This window comes from Anarrhichthys ocellatus, unplaced genomic scaffold, assembly GCF_004355925.1.
Source record: "Anarrhichthys ocellatus isolate YVR2014 unplaced genomic scaffold, GSC_Weel_1.0 scaffold7, whole genome shotgun sequence".
NCBI classification, from domain to species: Eukaryota; Metazoa; Chordata; class Actinopteri; order Perciformes; family Anarhichadidae; genus Anarrhichthys; species Anarrhichthys ocellatus.
The window spans coordinates 4,816,264-4,833,976 of record NW_022280037.1 but is presented as its reverse complement, the minus strand read 5'-3'; the positions used below and the strand labels follow the sequence as shown (position 1 = coordinate 4,833,976).

The 17,713-nt window shown below is 42.7% G+C and overlaps 4 protein-coding genes across 8 annotated transcripts in view; 2 read left to right on the top strand and 2 right to left on the bottom strand.

Moving 5' to 3' along the window:
• The window catches only part of asap2a (ArfGAP with SH3 domain, ankyrin repeat and PH domain 2a), a 48,297-nt gene extending 41,948 nt beyond the window's left edge, over positions 1 to 6,349 (top strand). For both annotated transcript variants that reach the window (XM_031847866.1, XM_031847865.1), the window contains 6 exons: positions 56 to 211; positions 726 to 828; positions 1,282 to 1,337; positions 1,507 to 1,586; positions 2,483 to 2,602; positions 4,539 to 6,349. In XM_031847866.1, coding sequence (XP_031703726.1) covers positions 56 to 211; positions 726 to 828; positions 1,282 to 1,337; positions 1,507 to 1,586; positions 2,483 to 2,602; positions 4,539 to 4,613 — 590 coding nt within the window. In that variant the 3' untranslated portion in view covers positions 4,614 to 6,349. The remainder of the gene's footprint in view (positions 1 to 55; positions 212 to 725; positions 829 to 1,281; positions 1,338 to 1,506; positions 1,587 to 2,482; positions 2,603 to 4,538) is intronic.
• Positions 6,350 to 6,735: 386 nt separating this feature from the next.
• Positions 6,736 to 10,273, bottom strand: itgb1bp1 (integrin beta 1 binding protein 1). 4 transcript variants are annotated; one of them, XM_031847877.1, is made up of 7 exons: positions 10,235 to 10,273; positions 8,990 to 9,107; positions 8,791 to 8,869; positions 8,573 to 8,703; positions 8,388 to 8,480; positions 7,968 to 8,117; positions 6,736 to 7,878 (listed from the first exon to the last, which is right to left on the bottom strand). In XM_031847877.1, exons 2-7 carry the CDS (start codon positions 9,059 to 9,061, stop codon positions 7,807 to 7,809), a joined length of 597 nt encoding a protein of 198 aa, XP_031703737.1. In that variant the 5' UTR covers positions 9,062 to 9,107; positions 10,235 to 10,273; the 3' UTR covers positions 6,736 to 7,806. The 4 variants fall into 4 exon arrangements, with proteins under 4 accessions (XP_031703737.1, XP_031703735.1, XP_031703736.1 ...); XM_031847875.1 differs by lacking the exon at positions 10,235 to 10,273 and adding an exon at positions 9,924 to 10,206; XM_031847876.1 differs by lacking the exon at positions 10,235 to 10,273 and adding an exon at positions 9,990 to 10,206.
• Positions 10,274 to 10,322: 49 nt separating this feature from the next.
• Positions 10,323 to 15,911, top strand: cpsf3 (cleavage and polyadenylation specific factor 3). The gene is made up of 18 exons (XM_031847869.1): positions 10,323 to 10,527; positions 10,660 to 10,723; positions 10,996 to 11,093; positions 11,249 to 11,377; positions 11,466 to 11,643; positions 11,732 to 11,821; positions 11,910 to 12,060; positions 12,243 to 12,418; positions 12,512 to 12,670; positions 12,788 to 12,934; positions 13,044 to 13,196; positions 13,382 to 13,490; positions 13,846 to 13,944; positions 14,041 to 14,135; positions 14,252 to 14,339; positions 14,531 to 14,597; positions 14,725 to 14,821; positions 14,913 to 15,911. Exons 1-18 carry the CDS (start codon positions 10,337 to 10,339, stop codon positions 15,012 to 15,014), a joined length of 2,193 nt encoding a protein of 730 aa, XP_031703729.1. The 5' UTR covers positions 10,323 to 10,336; the 3' UTR covers positions 15,015 to 15,911.
• Positions 15,114 to 17,190, bottom strand: LOC116383781 (chaperone protein dnaJ 10-like). Its single transcript, XM_031847870.1, has one exon. The coding sequence runs from the start codon at positions 17,182 to 17,184 to the stop codon at positions 16,285 to 16,287; it is 900 nt and encodes a 299-aa protein (XP_031703730.1). The 5' UTR covers positions 17,185 to 17,190; the 3' UTR covers positions 15,114 to 16,284.
• Positions 17,191 to 17,713: the final 523 nt, after the last annotated feature.

Genomic DNA, 17,713 nt, shown 5'->3' with positions numbered 1-17,713 from the left:
CATATATATTTATATATCTTAATAACCCCTCTCTTTCTCTGTCTGTCTGTCTCAGTCCAGTTATCCGGCCTCGGGGGGATCAGTCAGTCTTCAGCGTCAAGCAGCTGGAAGCCCGGTTCTTCTTTAGACCTGGTTGGCCGTCAGAGGTCGTCGTCAGACCCCCCCAACATGCACCCTCCTATCCCGCCCTTGAGACTCACTTCAACTGGAGGTATGGACCCCCCCACACTCCCATTCCTCCCTCTCAAACTGGACCATTGCTGCAGTGAAGACATATTAGTTTAATACAATGATTTCGATGAAGAGTAGTCATAGGTCGGTGTTTACTAAATACGTCACAGCAAGCAGGCATTTAAATGTTTTACTTTCATATTGGTCTGTCGGTCCCAAATCTTACAGTCACCGCGGGGCATACGCTTTAAATTCTTCAGAGTTTGATTTTGTTTATTTGCACAAATTAAAATCAAACAAACTAAAATAATAATAATAATGAAACAAAACGGAGGCGCCTATCAGCTTCAAGACCGGGTCTTAACCGAATGATTGTTGTCATTCTACTTTAATCCATTCATCTCTTTATTGTGATTCATCATTTAGCAAAAAATATGCATCACTAAAACCCAGTGTGACGTCTTTAAAATTATAAAAAAAGAAAATCCAAATGTTCAGTAACGTGTTCAGTTTGCAAAGTTATGACAATCGAGGTGTGTTCCTGTGTGTCCCAGGTCTGGGTCCTCCTGTGGCCAAGATGGAGTCCATGAGCATGCAGTCCAAGTCGAGCCAGGGACCACTGGGCTCCAGAGCAGTGCCGCCTAAATCTCCTGCGGGGTAAGAACAAAAGTGTTCTCGCACGGCTAATACAATTTTTGAAGGTGGTATTTTGGCGGCTTTATCAGCAACACAGGAAAACAATAGAATTATACAATTCACTACACATACACAAGAGCCTGCTCTACCCCGGGGTTGTGTATCTTGCTGTTGAATGCTTGCCTTGTAATGTGGTGTTGTTTTTATCACAAGAGGAATGAGCCTACATGGCTGCTGTTTAGCCGCTTCATTAGCTTCCAGGCTGCGCTCTGCATCGAGCCAGGCGAGCAATAACTCTCTTCCGCAGTCGCCCCTTTGTCTTTTTGTCTCCCACAGGGTTTGTAGTGCTGCAATACATTTGTAACAAAGCTGTTGAGAGCTGGACAGTTTTCTGTTGCATGTGTGTCTTTATATAACTTTATATGACTCTTACTTACTGTTGATGAGAGTGCCTTTCCTTTTTTTGTTTTACAGCAATGATAAAAGCTTCAACCGACCTCTGAATCGAACGGTATCTATTGAAAGACCGGGTGAGTACACAGATGAGAGACAAAGTACAGATTCTGGTAAATCTGCGTCTGTCCAGTGTACAGACGTCTACGTTCACATTGTTCTACTATCTGTCAGGTCCTGTTTGTTCTGTGGAAACGTGGAACGTTTTTGTTGTCGTTGTGATATAATTTCCTCTTCCTGTTCCAGCTAAGGAAGTGCCAGGATGCCCCCAGAACTCCATAGGTCAGTCTCTGCCTCCAGGCCCCTCGCAGAGGAAAATCTACCCAGTGAGTCCCTCATTCTTCCCCTCATCATCATCCAGATAGTGTCGATTAGAAAGCGCTTATTCATTCACTGGCTACTGACTCCTAAGTCATGGTTTATGTAGCTATTAGCGTTGTGCAATACCCCTCAGTACCCTGTAGGCCGACCTATTGTCTCAGTGGTTTTAAGGTGGAAGAATATTTACAGCTTTCTAGCCTGCAATTACGAATAACCGATGCATTTCTTTTTGTTTCTAGTATTCTAGTCTTCTAGTTTGTCAATCAATGGAGAATCATAGGATTACAGCCCGTCTCAGACCCTGTGCTGCAACAATTACATGTTATCACTGGATGAATCGTTGGATTTTAAGCTCTTATATCTTCTGCTTCCTGCTATTTTTAGTCCTTTTGTAAAATTCAAATCTAATTGAATTCAACTTTGTTTTGCAAAGAAACAAATTCCTTCGGTCAGAGGTTCAGAAAATACACAGAAGCAGTTCAAAATACACAAATATAACAGTAGAAACAAACCATAAAAGAAGAATTCACTTTATTTACAGAAGACAAAATGTTTTTCGCCATTAAGACTTTATAGTCCCAAATCATGAATTTGCCTCTTAGAGGCTTTACAACCCATACAGCATACAACAACCTCTGTCATTACGCCCTCAGTTTGTGAAAGACCTTTTTATTCGGGGACTAAAATAAAGCATCAACACCAGAAAGCGTCGTCATTCTCACCGACTTCATCTCCTCTGTGTAACTTGGCCTTAGTTCCCAGAAATAATGATAAAGAAACATTCCAATAGTGTAAGAAAAACAAAGACGGAGACAGAATGTGGCACCACCACATTTCCTCTTCTCTCTCTTCTGGACAAACTGGATCAAACCTGTCTGTCTGCTTTCGTTCCGTCTCGCAGAAGCAGAGGCCGAAGCGAGTGAAAGCGATCTACAACTGTGTCGCCGACAACCCGGACGAGCTGACCTTCTCTGAGGGCGAGGTGATCGTGGTGGATGGAGAGGAGGACCAGGAGTGGTGGGTCAGTATCTCACACGCTGCAGATTTGAATGTCTCGGTTTTTTTTTAAATTTTGGATATTTCTCAGATTAAAGCACAAAGCGCTCCCAGTCCAGCTCCTGTCCCACTCTGTTCCCATTTTCACCATGTGAATGCACTCGGTAACCATGGTGGCGTAAGCCAAAAAGCCATGACCTCATTCAGGCTGATATCCCCCCCCCCCCCCCTCCTCTTTTTCCGCCTGCTGCTGCTTCCTCTCTGGAGCCCCTTGTGTGAACATCGACCAGCTGCAACTTGTTTTCCTCTGAGCCACCTCTGCAGATATGACCGTATTTAGTCACTTTGTCCCTGCGTGGACCCTAAAGTCCCCCGGGATCGCTGCCATGCTTCCACTCTGTCCTGCAATCGGCAGCGTTATCACAACTACCACGTTTAATTTTTTAATTTCTGAATATAAAGATACTTCGGAAGAGAAGTCAAAAAAAATAATAGAAGTAAGATTCTTGTGGTGGCTGAGAAGCGTCGAATGAATGCAAAAGCAACAATGCAATGTAATGTTAAACATATGTGGACGTGTGTGAGTATCTAGCATTGTATTCTACCCTTTGTTCTTTTTTCCCCTCGTATAGCACTTTGTAATTGCTCGTTTTGATAAGTGCTACATAAATACCTTTATTTTTAATCTTATCATCCACATATTAACAGATTAAACATTCACTGTACAACATGAGACTAGTTCAATTAGTTAAATATTACAATCACACAAAAATAAGTTAGATTTTCTACAGACACGGTGTCTAGAGAGTATCAGAGAGACAGCTAGGCGTTTCCCATCATGCACTTGGTCTTTCAGTCGGTGGAGAGCAGCTGCGGCGCCTGGCTCTGTCTCGATCTCGTGAGGTTATCATCGCCCACGTGTGCTTGACGTCAGCGCAAGTCGGAATCAATTTGGACTCGAACCGAGCCGACGTGCATATTGCAGTGATTGCAGGTGATCAATCCTGCGCAGGCCTGGCTCATCTGGAAGGAGCCTAATAATAGTCCTCCAGCAATAATAGTCTGCCCGTTTACTTGTTAACATCCATAGTTTCTCACTTCCGGCTTTTGCATTTGCGTTGTTGCTTTTGCATTTGTTAGACACCTTTGGGCCACCGTAGTTTTCTAGTTTAGACTGTATGAACAAATTGCTGCTTGTTCTGTATTTATTTCCTCAATGGCTTGTTGTGTTTCTCTCGTAGCCTTGTATATACATTGTTGGAGCAGAAACAAGTCCTAGCTTTTTGTTTTCAGGTATAGGAGAAGTTTAAAATGACTTTAATGGACATAATAAGTTCTGTCTTCTTTATCGGCTAAGGTAATATAAAGTGTGAATGTCGTATTAAATGTTATTTAATACGACGTAATTGTGTTTTAGCCTCTCATAGTCCACTCTGTGCTCCATTAGTTGTTTAGTGAGGTGAGCTGTTGGCACTGATCTCCTGATTCACTTCAATGTTTGTATTTTGAAAAAATATAAAAGCGGTTGTCAGCTTTTAATTTTTTAAATCAGATGTTTTTAAGTATTTTTAAATTTCAAATTAGATTAAATGATTTTGTATTTTTATTACACATATAGCTATCAAATATGTTACTGTACTGAATGTTGTAATAACTGGATTTCCACTATCTAGACATTCTACACAATATGCATCCTAACTGGATCATTTATTAGAATATTTATTACACACGTATGTCCACTGAGAAAAGGCCGATCAGCTTTGTGATTTTAAGAATCGATATTGAATCTTTCAATAGCGATCAGAGAACCCAGCCCTAATGTTTGGTGGTGTTTATAGTCCCGTGAATGTGCTTTAGATGACTTATTTGGTTGAAAGCAGTCAAATGATTGAACCCAACCTGACTACAACGAGCTGCCTTTTATCGTCCTCTGACGTCACCTCGTTCTTCCCTCTCCACAGATGGGCCACATCGAAGGCGATCCGATTAGAAGGGGAGCCTTCCCTGTTACATTTGTACACTTCATTGCTGACTGAACGGTTCCTCTCTGGGTCTCGGGAAGTGTCGCAGGGTGCGGCGTCCCTCCTTCACCCGTCTCTCTTCAGCCAGCAAACATCCACCATCGTCCCACTGTTTGTTGTTGACATCATCATCCTCATCGTCATCATCAGCGAGCTTCTTAAAGTGTCACTGCCGTGTCGTCCCCTCGGCTGCAACATCTGGAAGTCGCTGCTTGCTGCTCGGCCTCGTGGGACTGCGTGTGCGTTTTAATGCTTGCTGTTCATGTTCTGACAAAAGACTGTAATATTTACAAACAATGATTGTAGTCTATGACCTCTCGCAATAAATGCACTTCGCTTGTCTTTATCCTTGTTACGGCATAAGATGACATGTGACATAATGAAGGTTCATTTGTACAGTATTCACATCCTCCATTTTCTGTTTAGCTGCATTGTACAGTTAGTACTGCGAAGGCTACTGCAATGTATTTTAACTTTTCGAACAAATGTAAATGTGAACATAGGCAACATGCTAACATTCCACCTCTGTGCATGAGCGATTCTTAAATGCCTAACTGCTTATAGGTGCGACCTTTCAACTCTGTAGTAGGCCTCCTGTAGGGAGGTTTCTCTAATGGTGCTAAGTTAACCCCGGAATATGCTAGAAGTTGCCCTCGAGGGATCGCTTCCCTGTCCCCGTTTCAAAGACGGACTGGCATTGAAAAATACCCTCGGACTCACCACACCTGGGAGAAGTCACCTTCTCATGGGTGTGTAGATGGATGGAGCAGCTTCTCCACGCACACACACACTTCCTGTACTGCTTCATTGGAGAGGATAATATTCTACAGCAACACTCTAGTTCTTCTCCCCGTAGTGTTTTAAGTGTAATGCTGACACGGACTTGAGCGGCAGCAGCCAGTAATTACCTTTAGGCCGAGTCTGACACCTCGGGCTGTCTTTGCCTGTCATCTGCCTTATTAGAGGAACAGGAAGTATCTCGTCTGCACAGAATAAGCTGAGGATGAAATATTGAAGTAAGAGAAACTAAAAAGGGTGTGGGAATGTTATGAGAAGCAGGAGTTGGTTCTCTGACTTGTGTTGCTTCTTCTTGCCTTTGAGAGCACTCGGACTCCGACAGGTGTTTTTTTTTGTTGTTTGCAAATGAGCTGAATTATCTTTGACTCTATACAGAGAAAGAAATATCCTTCCTACAGCTTAAGCCTCTCATATCTGTACATCTCTGGGGTCCCATAATGTAGAAAGATGGATTTATCAATTGTGTTACGAGATAAATATCAAACATTCGATGTAATTAACTTCCTTTTGGTTGCAAAGCAACTTTCTCTCTGTTCATAATGTTGATATTTAAGCATTTAACCTGAAACCAGAGCCTTCCTTGGATTTGTGAATGACGAGAAGCATGTGAATCGTAGCTGATGCACTCTTCATCATGTTTAATATGAACTCACTGGAAACAGGAAGATTTAATTATCTATTTGTGTAAATAGTTCTGATTTTGTTGATATTTATATGTAAAAAGAAGAGTTAACCTGGGCACTAAATGTCTTTTAATGGTCTGTGGTGAGTAGTTACAGTCTCAGCTGGACCTGTGTGTGTGTGTGTGTACTTGTGATTTCAGCACACACACACAACTGGGACAATAAACGTAATTCATTCACATTAACTGTCTGGATTACTGCATCGACTCTTCACTCTATTGTGCAAACAAATGGGAAAATGAAACTGGAATAATAAAAGATGAAATAATACACGACTTTGGTCTGTTTCTTAGGAGCGTTAAGGAGTTTGTGATCTCACTGAATTATTGCTGGTTTTGCTAAATTGTGTTTTTTGGGGGGATATTACATCTCAAAACGACTGCATCTCAAAAGGGACCTGCATTTAAAAACACCATTTGACGAGTGAGATCCTTCACAATAAAAGTCTGATGTGTCAAGGGCTCCCTCTGATGGGCAGTGTTTCAGTATGTTTGCATCCAAGTATCAGAGCGCTGCAGTGTAAAGACATATTGTGATACGTTTGGGGGGAAGAAATATCATTTTTACGAGCACTCACCCAGGCAAAAACTGCAACGATTGATAATTAAAAGACAAAGCATGTAAAAGACACTCAAAAGTAAAAGGTGACACTGAAAGAAAAAGGAGAAATTACACTTTAATAAGTCAACTAATTGCAATTAGATCAAATTATTCAATGTCATATTTTCCATACAATCTTAACAAGGCCGTGTTGAAAGGACAGAAAAGAGAGAACGGCTATTATTATGTTCAAGGGGAAGTTGGGTAAGTACCACGATTGTAAACAAGTCTTTTGTGCTTCTACAGCCTAATAGGATTCATGTGGTTTCAGCAAGTGAATGGATTTAATGCATTTTAATCACTACATAAAAACAAAGAGTTAACAAATCCGAAAACACGTCAAACTTTTGGTACCAACAAACACTACATTATAAAGAAACTTAAAACAAGATACAACAAAAGTCAAAACTCATTATAAATGAGGCTCCTCTCACACAGTTCAAGCATATTTGTATAATGTACCATCGAGTCAAAAAAAGTGACTGCTATTGTACCAATACTGTGAAAAACAACAAAACACACAAAAGGATATTTAAACTTCAAAAGGGATCCGAGTAGTTTCCACGTGAAGAGAAAGAAATATTGTGAAATATGTGTACCGTGTAGTTTCTCTTCTGATGAATGTCCACTGACTCAGCTGCTGGAGAGGAGTCACAGCATTATGTACCATTTTATACCGTTGTTTGCTTTAAATACGATTCATTTACATTGTGCAATGCATTAAGAAATACTACCATTTCCTTTTTTTTTTTTTTTTTTTTAACTTTCCATTTTTGCTCTTGACTTTAAGTGACAGGTCGAAGGAGCTCGTGAGGTAAAGAAACAACTTCAAAGGAAATGATTCAGACAAGTTCACAGTAGTTCTGTCTCACCTGATGGGAAGGGGATAATATTATCACAAAGTCAGCATGACGCGACTTTGTCGTCGATACAAAGGCGTGAATCACGCTTTCCTGCAAACTCACATGGAAAACTGGAAGACGGATTTGTCTTCCAGTTAATCTCTCCTTGAGAAAACAAAGTAGGAGAAAAGGGGGAAATGGTTGCAATTGTTTGGCGATCTTCTGATTTACTGTTGCTGGTTTTTGCGGTTGTTTCATTTCTCTTCTCCACAGATCTCAGCTCCCTCAGGATTTGACTGACGTCAGAGCGCAGTCGAAGGAAGCCGACAGCACCTTGCAGATGGACTGAGCCTGCTCCTGTGGAGACAGGTGATAGATAACATGTTGGGGGAAATACCTCAAACCCGGAAAAACTTTCGTTTCATTCGATACGTTATCACACTCACCGAGCTGCTGCACTGGTACACCCAGATGCTGCACTCCTCTTGCTCTGCGTTGGTGGTTTTGAGAGCCAGGAGGTTCTTCCCTGCACCCAGGCCGTCATCGTAACACAGCATGCGCACGATCAGGTACAGCGGGTGGCGGTGCAGCACATCCTGGACCAGATGTACGATTAAAACTACTTAAGCATACATTTCTTCTTCATTTGTAGTACATAACCATCGCCGATCAAGGTGGAATTACTCCAAACATCAGGGGAACTGATGAAATATTTGAGTCAGCAGCTTTCTGCGGAACCGTGTCAAAACTATAAATTGGTGCTGAGTTCATAAGCATGCTGTGTGGCTGTGGTGATGACCCAGCAATACTGCAGTCTGATCAATGAGCATTAACTCTGGAGTACAGTATATCACTTTTCTACTCACACACTGGTCCAGCGAGGCCACCTTGACTCCGTACTTCGACACTCCCAGAATCCTCTCTTCGTCTCCGGGCACGAAGGGCAGCTTTCCGTCTTGCTGTGAATATTTACAGCATCTTCATGAATGAATGATGTGATATTGACTTGCTTGGAAGCCTACTTGAAGTGTGTCCCCGTGGCTTTTCTTACCTGGGCTGCATCGATATAGTTGATGAGGTCCAGAGGCTCCTGGAGGGTCTTGCTCATGTCAAACTGTAACTTCTCAACGGCTCCCACGTACTTCACCCGGAACTCGGCACATGTTTCAGACGTGCTGTTTCCTTTCCGAGGGCACACGTCGAATAATCCGTTAGTAAAGAAAAGAAGAAGCAGGAAATATGTCGACTTCCGTGTGTTGGTCGACTGACCTGAGCTCTTGGTGGAGTCTGTATCGAGGCTGGCGACCGTGCTGGATCTGGAGAGCCCTCCCAAACTGGAGTCCACAGACTACATGGAGTCAGAGACACGAGAGGGTGTTGGCTCAACAAGGAGAAAGTAGCTCGATCATAACATGTATGTGTGTGTGTGTGTGTGTGTACGCACACACAAGCAAAGTTGTTTGCTTACTTTGCTTTTGGTGCTGATCTCACTGCTTTGCGAGCTGCTGCTGCTGTGGCGCTTCTTGACTTTCCGGAACATTCTTCACCATGTCGAACGCATCCAGCCCTCTCCAGCCTCACCACACCTGAACCATCATGGACCGCAGCGTTAAACACATCACCACAATGCCCTCTCACGTCCCAGTGGAGAGGATGAATAATTAAATGTTCTGAATAATGGATTAACAAGAGTAGACATTCAGCTACATTATAATCCTTTTAGCATGATTCAGTTTTTTACTGCACAGCCACTCACAATATAGGAGTATTAGTAAGTTATGCTTTATTTATTTATTCACACCTCATTAAGATCAAGATCTCTACAACACAACGCAGTCATCATCCACACAAAATATGATTAAGCATATCAGCAACTTAGCTATGCAGCCTTACAAAATAAAAGTGTGAATCCAAAAAAATTTTGAGATGGCCAGATGGTTAGAAAACAAGTTAGCTGTTAAATAATGAAACAACACCAGCACATAATACCATAACACTGTAATACACACTATCTCTGTGGTGCCTCTAATATTGAGTGAATGTCAGAGGTGTTTAATAAAATGCTGGCCCTTTTTTTTGCCTGTATTTATGCAGATCACCAGTTAAATTTGAAACCAATTGATCCGTTACACCTGATGTTGGGGGCCATACAAAATGTAGAACCCCTAATGACTCAAATGACACACCAGACTCAACAGGTTACGTCAGACTTCCACGCATCATGTATCCAGCTAGACTTTGCTCGTTATTTAACGATATTAACTTGTAACCTACGTGCTAGCAGAAGACCTATAAATATCACCATCACATTTATTTTCACACTGAAGTTGGAAAGCGGAGAGACTTTCACGAGTGGTTGGCAAACACAAACGCTATTATATTAAATAGATTTAAAGACATACCCGTTGTTTTTTTTTTTACAGTAACCGTCTTAATGTTAATGTTCTTCGAGGTAGATTTTGTTTTACCTTCAGTTTGACTCAGCTGTCCGCAGAGTTTCACAGCCTACACCCAACACCACTTAAAGGGGACGCGACGAAGTACTCGCCTAAAAAATGTCTCTAAAGTTGAATATTGGGCCGAGAGCCCTTTCAATAATATATATTGTTAAGTGTGTACAAAAGTTTAAACCACACAAATGTTATTTACATATATTTTTGGAGTACCGTGTCCTGTGTAACATTTAATCGTGTTATTAATTTGAATTCGTTACCGCAGAAAAAGCGTCCAACTGCTGTAGCGGAACTTTCTGTGTCAACGCTTTTGAATTTCTGGTCGGCTGTATTTTGGTACACCACCGGAAGTCTGACGTCACATGACTCCGCCCCCCTCTCTCTCTCTCATTCATGCAACAAACAGTGCAGCAGGTCGTGCAGCGCAGTATGACCGCATTTATTTGTTCTATTTTAATATTTACGTGCGAAATTTAACAAACATGGCGACTAAGCGCAAAGTAGAGGTGATTGTCCCCGCAGAGGAGAGTGACCAGCTGCTAATTCGTCCACTGTGAGTTATTTATTTTATTTATTTTTTAATGAATACAGGTTTTGAATGGCTGCCTCAATATGCAAATATAATAGCAATACATAAATGTAACGTTCGCTTTAACGCTATATTCTTATGTAACGTTACCTACAGGGGCGCTGGTCAGGAGGTTGGGAGGTCATGCATCATCCTGGAGTTCAAAGGAAGGAAAATTATGGTAAATATTTTTGTCTTCATTTAAGAGATAAAATATTATTTTTTAACCCCACCACACATCTATATTATAGAACAGCAATAACTATCTAAACATGTAATTCTATGTTCTTATTTTGTGTAGGCTCCAATAGGCTGTGTGTTGTTTTTATTTTATATGTTTTAATTATTTTGTTGTTGTTTTATATAGTCCTGTGTACCCAGGACTCCCTGAAAAGCAGTATTGATATTGAGTGCGTTATCCTGGGTGAAATAAGTCATTTTTGTGTTTTGCAGCTGGACTGTGGTATCCACCCCGGGTTGGAGGGGATGGATGCTCTCCCCTACATAGACTTGATAGACCCAGCTGAGATAGACCTGCTGCTCATCAGCCAGTGAGTCTTTCCTCCTCCCTCTATGTGTTGAACTCTCTATTTTTAAGTATCCTCTGTATCGGTTATCTCCTTATTAATGCATTCTACTTTGATTGTATTCTAAAACATAACTAAGGATGTGTCATTTGATAATGATGTCTGTATCCTCTCACCAGTTTCCACTTGGATCACTGTGGAGCTCTGCCCTGGTTCCTACAAAAGACCAGCTTTAAAGGCAGGACTTTCATGACCCACGCCACTAAGGCCATCTACCGCTGGCTACTGTCGGACTACGTCAAAGTCAGGTAGGAGCAGCAGCAGTCATCATTGTGGAAAACTTCCAAAAAATAATAATACAGTACCCGCAATCGTTTTGTCTTTGATTTATCGCAGCAACATTTCTGCAGATGACATGCTGTACACCGAGACTGACCTGGAGGAGAGCATGGATAAGATCGAGACCATCAACTTCCACGAGGTCAAGGAGGTGGCTGGAATCAAGTTCTGGTGCTACCACGCTGGTCATGTGCTGGGAGCGGCCATGTTCATGATCGAAATAGCAGGAGTCAAGGTAAACGACTCTTGGTTTTTGTTCCCGAGAGATCTAATGATGCATACAAACTAAGTTCACTTAACGAGACCTTTGTCGGCCTGTTTAGCTGCTGTACACGGGAGACTTCTCCCGGCAGGAAGACCGGCATCTGATGGCAGCAGAGATCCCCAGTGTCAAACCTGACATCTTAATCATAGTACGCCACATATTCAATCACCTTGTACACTCATTTTAATGGATCTTTGGGTGATCCCAATGCGGTGAATCCTGTTATTCTTTTGCAGGAGTCTACCTACGGCACCCACATCCACGAGAAGAGGGAGGAGCGAGAAGCTCGCTTCTGTAACACGGTCCATGACATCGTCAACAGAGAAGGCCGCTGTTTAATCCCCGTGTTCGCCTTGGGGCGGGCCCAGGAACTGCTGCTCATTCTGGGTGAGGAGTTCTGATATGGATTACGCCTCTGAATAGGCAGTTTCACCGCTATGCTATCATTTATATGACCCTTTTCTCTGCTTAATACCTGCGTTGTATTGCATGTTTTGTCTGTTGCATCTGTATTCGATTATGTGTCAATCAGAGGAGTCTGTATGATTGTGTCTCACGTTCTCCTGCAGATGAGTACTGGCAGAACCACCCGGAGCTCCATGACATCCCCATCTACTATGCATCATCCCTGGCCAAGAAGTGCATGGCTGTGTACCAGACCTACGTCAACGCAATGAACGACAAGATCCGCAAAGCCATCAATATCAACAACCCTTTTGTCTTCAAGCACATCAGCAACCTCAAGGTAGAGAGCTCTACATATACAGACTGTTATGGATTTAGGCTGCTGAATCTATATAACAGTGGTGTGTCTGTGTGTGTGTTGTTTTTTTTCCAGAGCATGGATCACTTTGATGACATCGGTCCCAGTGTGGTGATGGCCTCTCCTGGTATGATGCAGAGCGGGCTCTCCAGAGAGCTTTTTGAGAGCTGGTGCACCGATAAGAGGAACGGAGTCATCATCGCTGGATACTGTGTAGAGGGCACACTGGCCAAGGTCCGACTACAACAGGATCCCAGACGCTGTTTCTCTAATAACAGATAGATAATAGACAGATACAGTGAATGTGTTATTACAGCGTCTTACTGTGATGTGTCGTGTGTCTCTCTGCAGCACATCATGTCTGAGCCGGAGGAGATCACCACCATGTCAGGGCAGAAGCTGCAGCTGAAGATGTCCGTGGACTACATCTCTTTCTCTGCCCACACTGACTACCAGCAGACCAGCGAGTTCATCAGGGCCCTCAAACCACCTCATGTGGTAGGAGAGAAAATAAATAACTCATTGAATTCTCCGTTGTTTGTACCCTTCAGTGACAGCAGTCGTAAATGAAAGTCCTTGACCTTCCTCACTTGCATGTTATCGTCAGATCCTGGTCCACGGGGAGCAGAATGAAATGGCCCGTCTGAAGGCTGCGCTGATCAGGGAGTACGAGGATAATGACCAGGTTCACATCGAAGTCCACAACCCTCGCAACACAGAAGCTGTCACCCTCAACTTCAGGGGAGAGAAACTGGCCAAGGTCAATAAACTGCCTGTCTGTCTCTGACCTTTTATTTTTCTTCTCTCTAGATTTTTACGGTCTGAAGAAGTCTCTATAGCAAAAAAAAAATGCTACCTCGTGATTGTTGCATGTAGTACGTGACCCTGTGCTGGTGTTGTTAAAAATGCTGCTGACACTAGAAGTGAACACTACTCCCCCTCCAGGTGATGGGCTCTCTGGCTGATAAGAAGTGTGCCCAGGGCCAGAGGGTGTCAGGCATACTGGTGAAAAAGAACTTCAACTACCACATCCTCAATCCTTCTGACCTTTCTAGTAAGTTTTTTTTTTTTTTTTTTGAGTTCTCCAAACTGTCTCACCTGCAGGCTGCAGCACAGGGCCACCTGTGTGCGTTGGTAGTCAGCCCCAGTCGATCCAGTTCATTGGCTACAATACATTTGAGAATCTGAGTCAATTTTCAGGCAGTGACTTTGGGAATCAAGACCAAAAAAAAAAGGGTAATCTTCTTGATCATGTTGGCTCCAGCTTTTCATAAGCCAAGCCCATGCTTAAAATAATGATGAAAGTTACGTGTCTGAAAGAAGAAACTGCCTACTTGTTTACTCAAACTGCTGCCCATTCTTTTAATATCTGAGGCATCATGAATTGACCCGATGCTTCTGTTTTGTAGCATATACAGAGCTGGCCATGAGCACAGTGAAACAAAGCCAGGCCATCCCGTTCACTGGACCTTACTCACTGCTCGTCTGCCATCTGAGGAACCTCACCGGTAAGGCCGCCATGTTTACGTCTGTGCAAACTTTGTGAGTTTGAGTTTACACCGTACTGACTGTGGCTGTCTTCTTCTTTTTGTCTCTTGACTCAGGTGACGTAGAGGAACTGGATGGAACTGAGAAGAACACTTTGAAGATTTTTAAAAACATCACTCTGGTCCACGAGGTCGGCATGGTGGTGCTGGAGGTGAGTGGTCGGGCGTCCTGTGGTCCTGCTTAGTCTGATGCACGATAGCAACACTTTGCTCTCTTCAGACGGGGCTCATTTACCCAAACACCCTTTGTCTTCATCTCCTGTCGCAGTGGCTAGCAAACCCTCTCAACGACATGTATGCCGACGCTGTCACCACTGTAGTGCTGGAAGTGCAGTCAAACCCAAAGGCACAGAAAGGTCCGTCTGACAATCTGCCATGTTTGTTGTTTATCTGGATCTTTAGTTTCGAATGCTTTATGGACCGTAGGAAGTTTCATTTGAACCCATTTGCCTAGTTACAAAAAAAGAAGCATAAGGCATCGTGTCTTGTTATTGTCATGGGCTTTGTTTTTTCTGAATTCCTATTTAATGTGATTCATGATTGACAGCCATGGAGACCCAGAGTGCCATCATGGACATGGACATCTTCCAGACCCGACTAGGAGTCATGTTGCAGTGAGTGACACGCAATCCAATACGAACTCTTTTATAATATTGTAAACATGGAAACACTGTGTTTAAAAGGTGTACTGCGCTTTACTTTATTTATGATAGCATATCTTGCTTCTCTCTCTGTCTTCAGGGACATGTTTGGAGAGGAATGTGTGGATTTCAGTGATGATAAAAACATCTCTGTGACAGTAGATGGGAAGACGGTTCACATCTGCTTGGAAACGAGGGTGAGAAGCTTTTAGCCTGTCGCACCAAGACACAGAACAATGTATGTGGATTTATTGTATCCCTCTCACTGACTCGCTCTCCCCCTATCAGTCGGTGTGCTACGAGGAGGAATGCTCAGAGGACGACTCCCTGAGAGAGATGGTTGAGCTGGCAGTGCAGCGGCTCTATGACGCCCTCAACCCGGTCATCTGAGAGCGCGGACGGGACTGTAGTGTTCATCACAACAAACTGGACATCGCCCGTGAACTAACGAGGGACAGAGTTTCTGAAGCTAAGCCATCACAGATGTGAAAACAAAGAATACTTCTACAAATTCAGTGTTGGAAGTTAACACGGCGCTTGTATTTGTGTGTTAAAAAATGGGATAACGTGTTCCTGAGAATCATTGTGACACCGTTTCAAATCATCACGCACCTGCCATGTCTGGCTTGGTGTCATGGGAAGCCTCAGCAACCAATCCCAGTCCCACTTTATGAGTGCCATTTGGAAAGACTAGATTGGCCTTTTAATAATGAACTTAATGTTTTGTGAGCTACCAAGTAAAAAGAAAAAAAATGTAATTTAATAAGCTGTGTAGATAGAATTTGTCTTGATAGATTTTAGTTTCTTTTTTGTTATGCAAGCACTTTTAATATATTTAATACGTTTACTGTCTTCATGTAATGCACTGTGGGTTTTGTTTGACCAGAGTTGGTTATTAATGTGCACTGATATGACTTGTTTACTTTTAACTGTGACGTGAACTGTGGATCTCTAAATGCACTAAATGTTTGTGTTCATTCTACATTTAAAAATGGATTTTACAAACCATCGACTCCTGAACGACTATGCCTTTGGTTAAGTTTTGATTATTTATTTCACCAGCTAGTGTCAGAAAAGTTCTTTAACTGAGGTTTACAGTGAATCAGTGTTGGTGTAATGTTGACTAACAAAAGACTCGAGCAACATTTGTTTCACTGTGCTCTGCCAGGCATTGATCATGTCATTTATTAAACATCTGAACAGTGTTCATTTTTACAATAAATATATCCCAAGGCACCTTTTGTTATAAGCATGGGGCTCTCAATATATGACTGATACACACATCCCTTACTTCCTTACATTGCTACAAATGTTTCATAAATAGCAATACATGAAACCATCGTCAAAACTTGTCATTAAAAATAAAGAAATCTGCAAGACAGATGACTTTATAAAAGCCAAAGTTGATAATCTTATTTAATCAGATAATTACTGATTTAAATAATAATTTGGCCATTTTGTTCAGATGTTAATTGCACTGTGTGGCTTTGACCCAAAGGATGATGTTAAATTATATTGCACAATATTCCATTATTGTAATCGAGGGTCAAAACAGAGGGTGTTTAAGAGCAGTGTTGTTGTTTGTTGTAGTGTTAATGGTGATGATTCAAGTGAGTCCAGCATTCCTAAACAAGGACAACATCCTCCACCTGAACGATCTTCATCCTCGCTGCAAACTTTTCACTAAACCCAACGCCATCAATATCAGCGCCACAACTCCCATCTCCATCATCCTGCCCATCTTCTTCTCCGCGATCGTCTCCTCCTTCTTCCTCAGCATCTCCTCTTTGCGGACTCGGAAGTCTCGTTCTCTCTGAAGCTGCTCGCTGTAGTGTTCCTTGAAGAACTTGTCGAAATCAAAGACTCGGTTGTCTACGCTCACCGCGGACCGCTGGCCCTCGGTGGGGTCTCTGGCGGAGCTCCCTGCGCCCTTGGCGGAGGGTCTGGCCGTCGCGATGAGGTCCGACTGACTCAGCAGACCCCGGTCGTATTTCTTCCTCAGTGCCTTGTTGCCCAGCACGGTGTATGCCTCGCTGATCTCAGCGAAGCGGACCGTGGCGTCCTCGCTGGCGGCGTTTCTGTCCGGGTGGTAGATGAAGGACTGCTTGTAGTAGCCCGTTTTTACCTGGGTCTGAGTGGCAGTGGGTGACACCTCCAGTACGTCATAGTAGCCTGTTTTGGTTTTGTAAAGGGGCTCAGATCGTGTGTCGCTGTAAGCTCTGATGAACACAAACTGTCCCCAAAACAAGCCGAGGCTCTGGTGTCCACGAGCGGACCGAAGAGTCCTCCGGGACTTTGTTCGGTACCGAGGTAGAAGTTTCTCTATATTTTGAATCTGTCCTTTATAAAGACACGACTCTTTGTTGAGTCCAAGATAATAGCGATCCCAGACATTGTTAACACTACCAGACAGTGGTGTTACCCTTGTGTAACTATCCCGTGAAACTCCAACGGTCCTTATGTCCTTATGCTTAATCTGACTTTCAAGGTGGTATCGACTACATGTTTTTCGTGCAAAACTGTAGGCTTCCCTTCCGTACAGCAGTCTGACCTCCGCCATGTTTGCCGGGTCTAAACAAGACTTCCGGGACGATTCTTCTTCTTCTTCTGGTTTTACGGCGGTTGGCATCCAGTTTATTGGTGCATTACCGCCACCCTCTGCTCCGGAGTGTGGATAAGACAATACTTCCGGGACGCCGATAGCGGCTCATCTAATGAAACAGTAAAGTAAAAGATTACACGATACAAAGGAATCAATATGTTGATTTCTGCCTATGACGTTCAACTACTTTGAATAGACACATACCAGAAGTTTAACGCATATCTATGTAGTTTGAAATATTGTACAACTTGTATAAATTAAAAAAGTAATGTCGTCTAATACAACAGTCCTGCAACAAATTCTATCTTGAATAAGGTTATAATATTCAGTTTTTAATGAACGTGTTTTAGAAAGGTGTTGACTCAACCCAATGATCATTTTGAAGGATGGATGTTGTTTGTGTTGCTGCTGTATCGCGCTCTACAGATAATTTGTAATATTATTAAGTCTACCTTTTATTGATATAAATCCAGATTTTTTTATTGCA

Bases quoted from the DNA above. Each gene is read 5' to 3' on its own strand.
- cpsf3 (XM_031847869.1), top strand. From the start codon at position 10,337: ATGACTCCGCCCCCCTCTCTCTCTCTCATTCATGCAACAAACAGTGCA. The intron at 11,822-11,909 runs GTACGCCACATA...ATTCTTTTGCAG, and splicing joins AACCTGACATCTTAATCATA to GAGTCTACCTACGGCACCCA. The intron at 13,197-13,381 runs GTCAATAAACTG...CTCCCCCTCCAG, and splicing joins GGGGAGAGAAACTGGCCAAG to GTGATGGGCTCTCTGGCTGA.
- LOC116383781 (XM_031847870.1), bottom strand. From the start codon at position 17,184: ATGGCGGAGGTCAGACTGCTGTACGGAAGGGAAGCCTACAGTTTTGCA.
- itgb1bp1 (XM_031847877.1), bottom strand. From the start codon at position 9,061: ATGTTCCGGAAAGTCAAGAAGCGCCACAGCAGCAGCAGCTCGCAAAGC. The intron at 8,870-8,989 runs GTAAGCAAACAA...GACTCCATGTAG, and splicing joins AGATCAGCACCAAAAGCAAA to TCTGTGGACTCCAGTTTGGG. The intron at 7,879-7,967 runs GTGAGTGTGATA...CTGTCTCCACAG, and splicing joins TGTACCAGTGCAGCAGCTCG to GAGCAGGCTCAGTCCATCTG.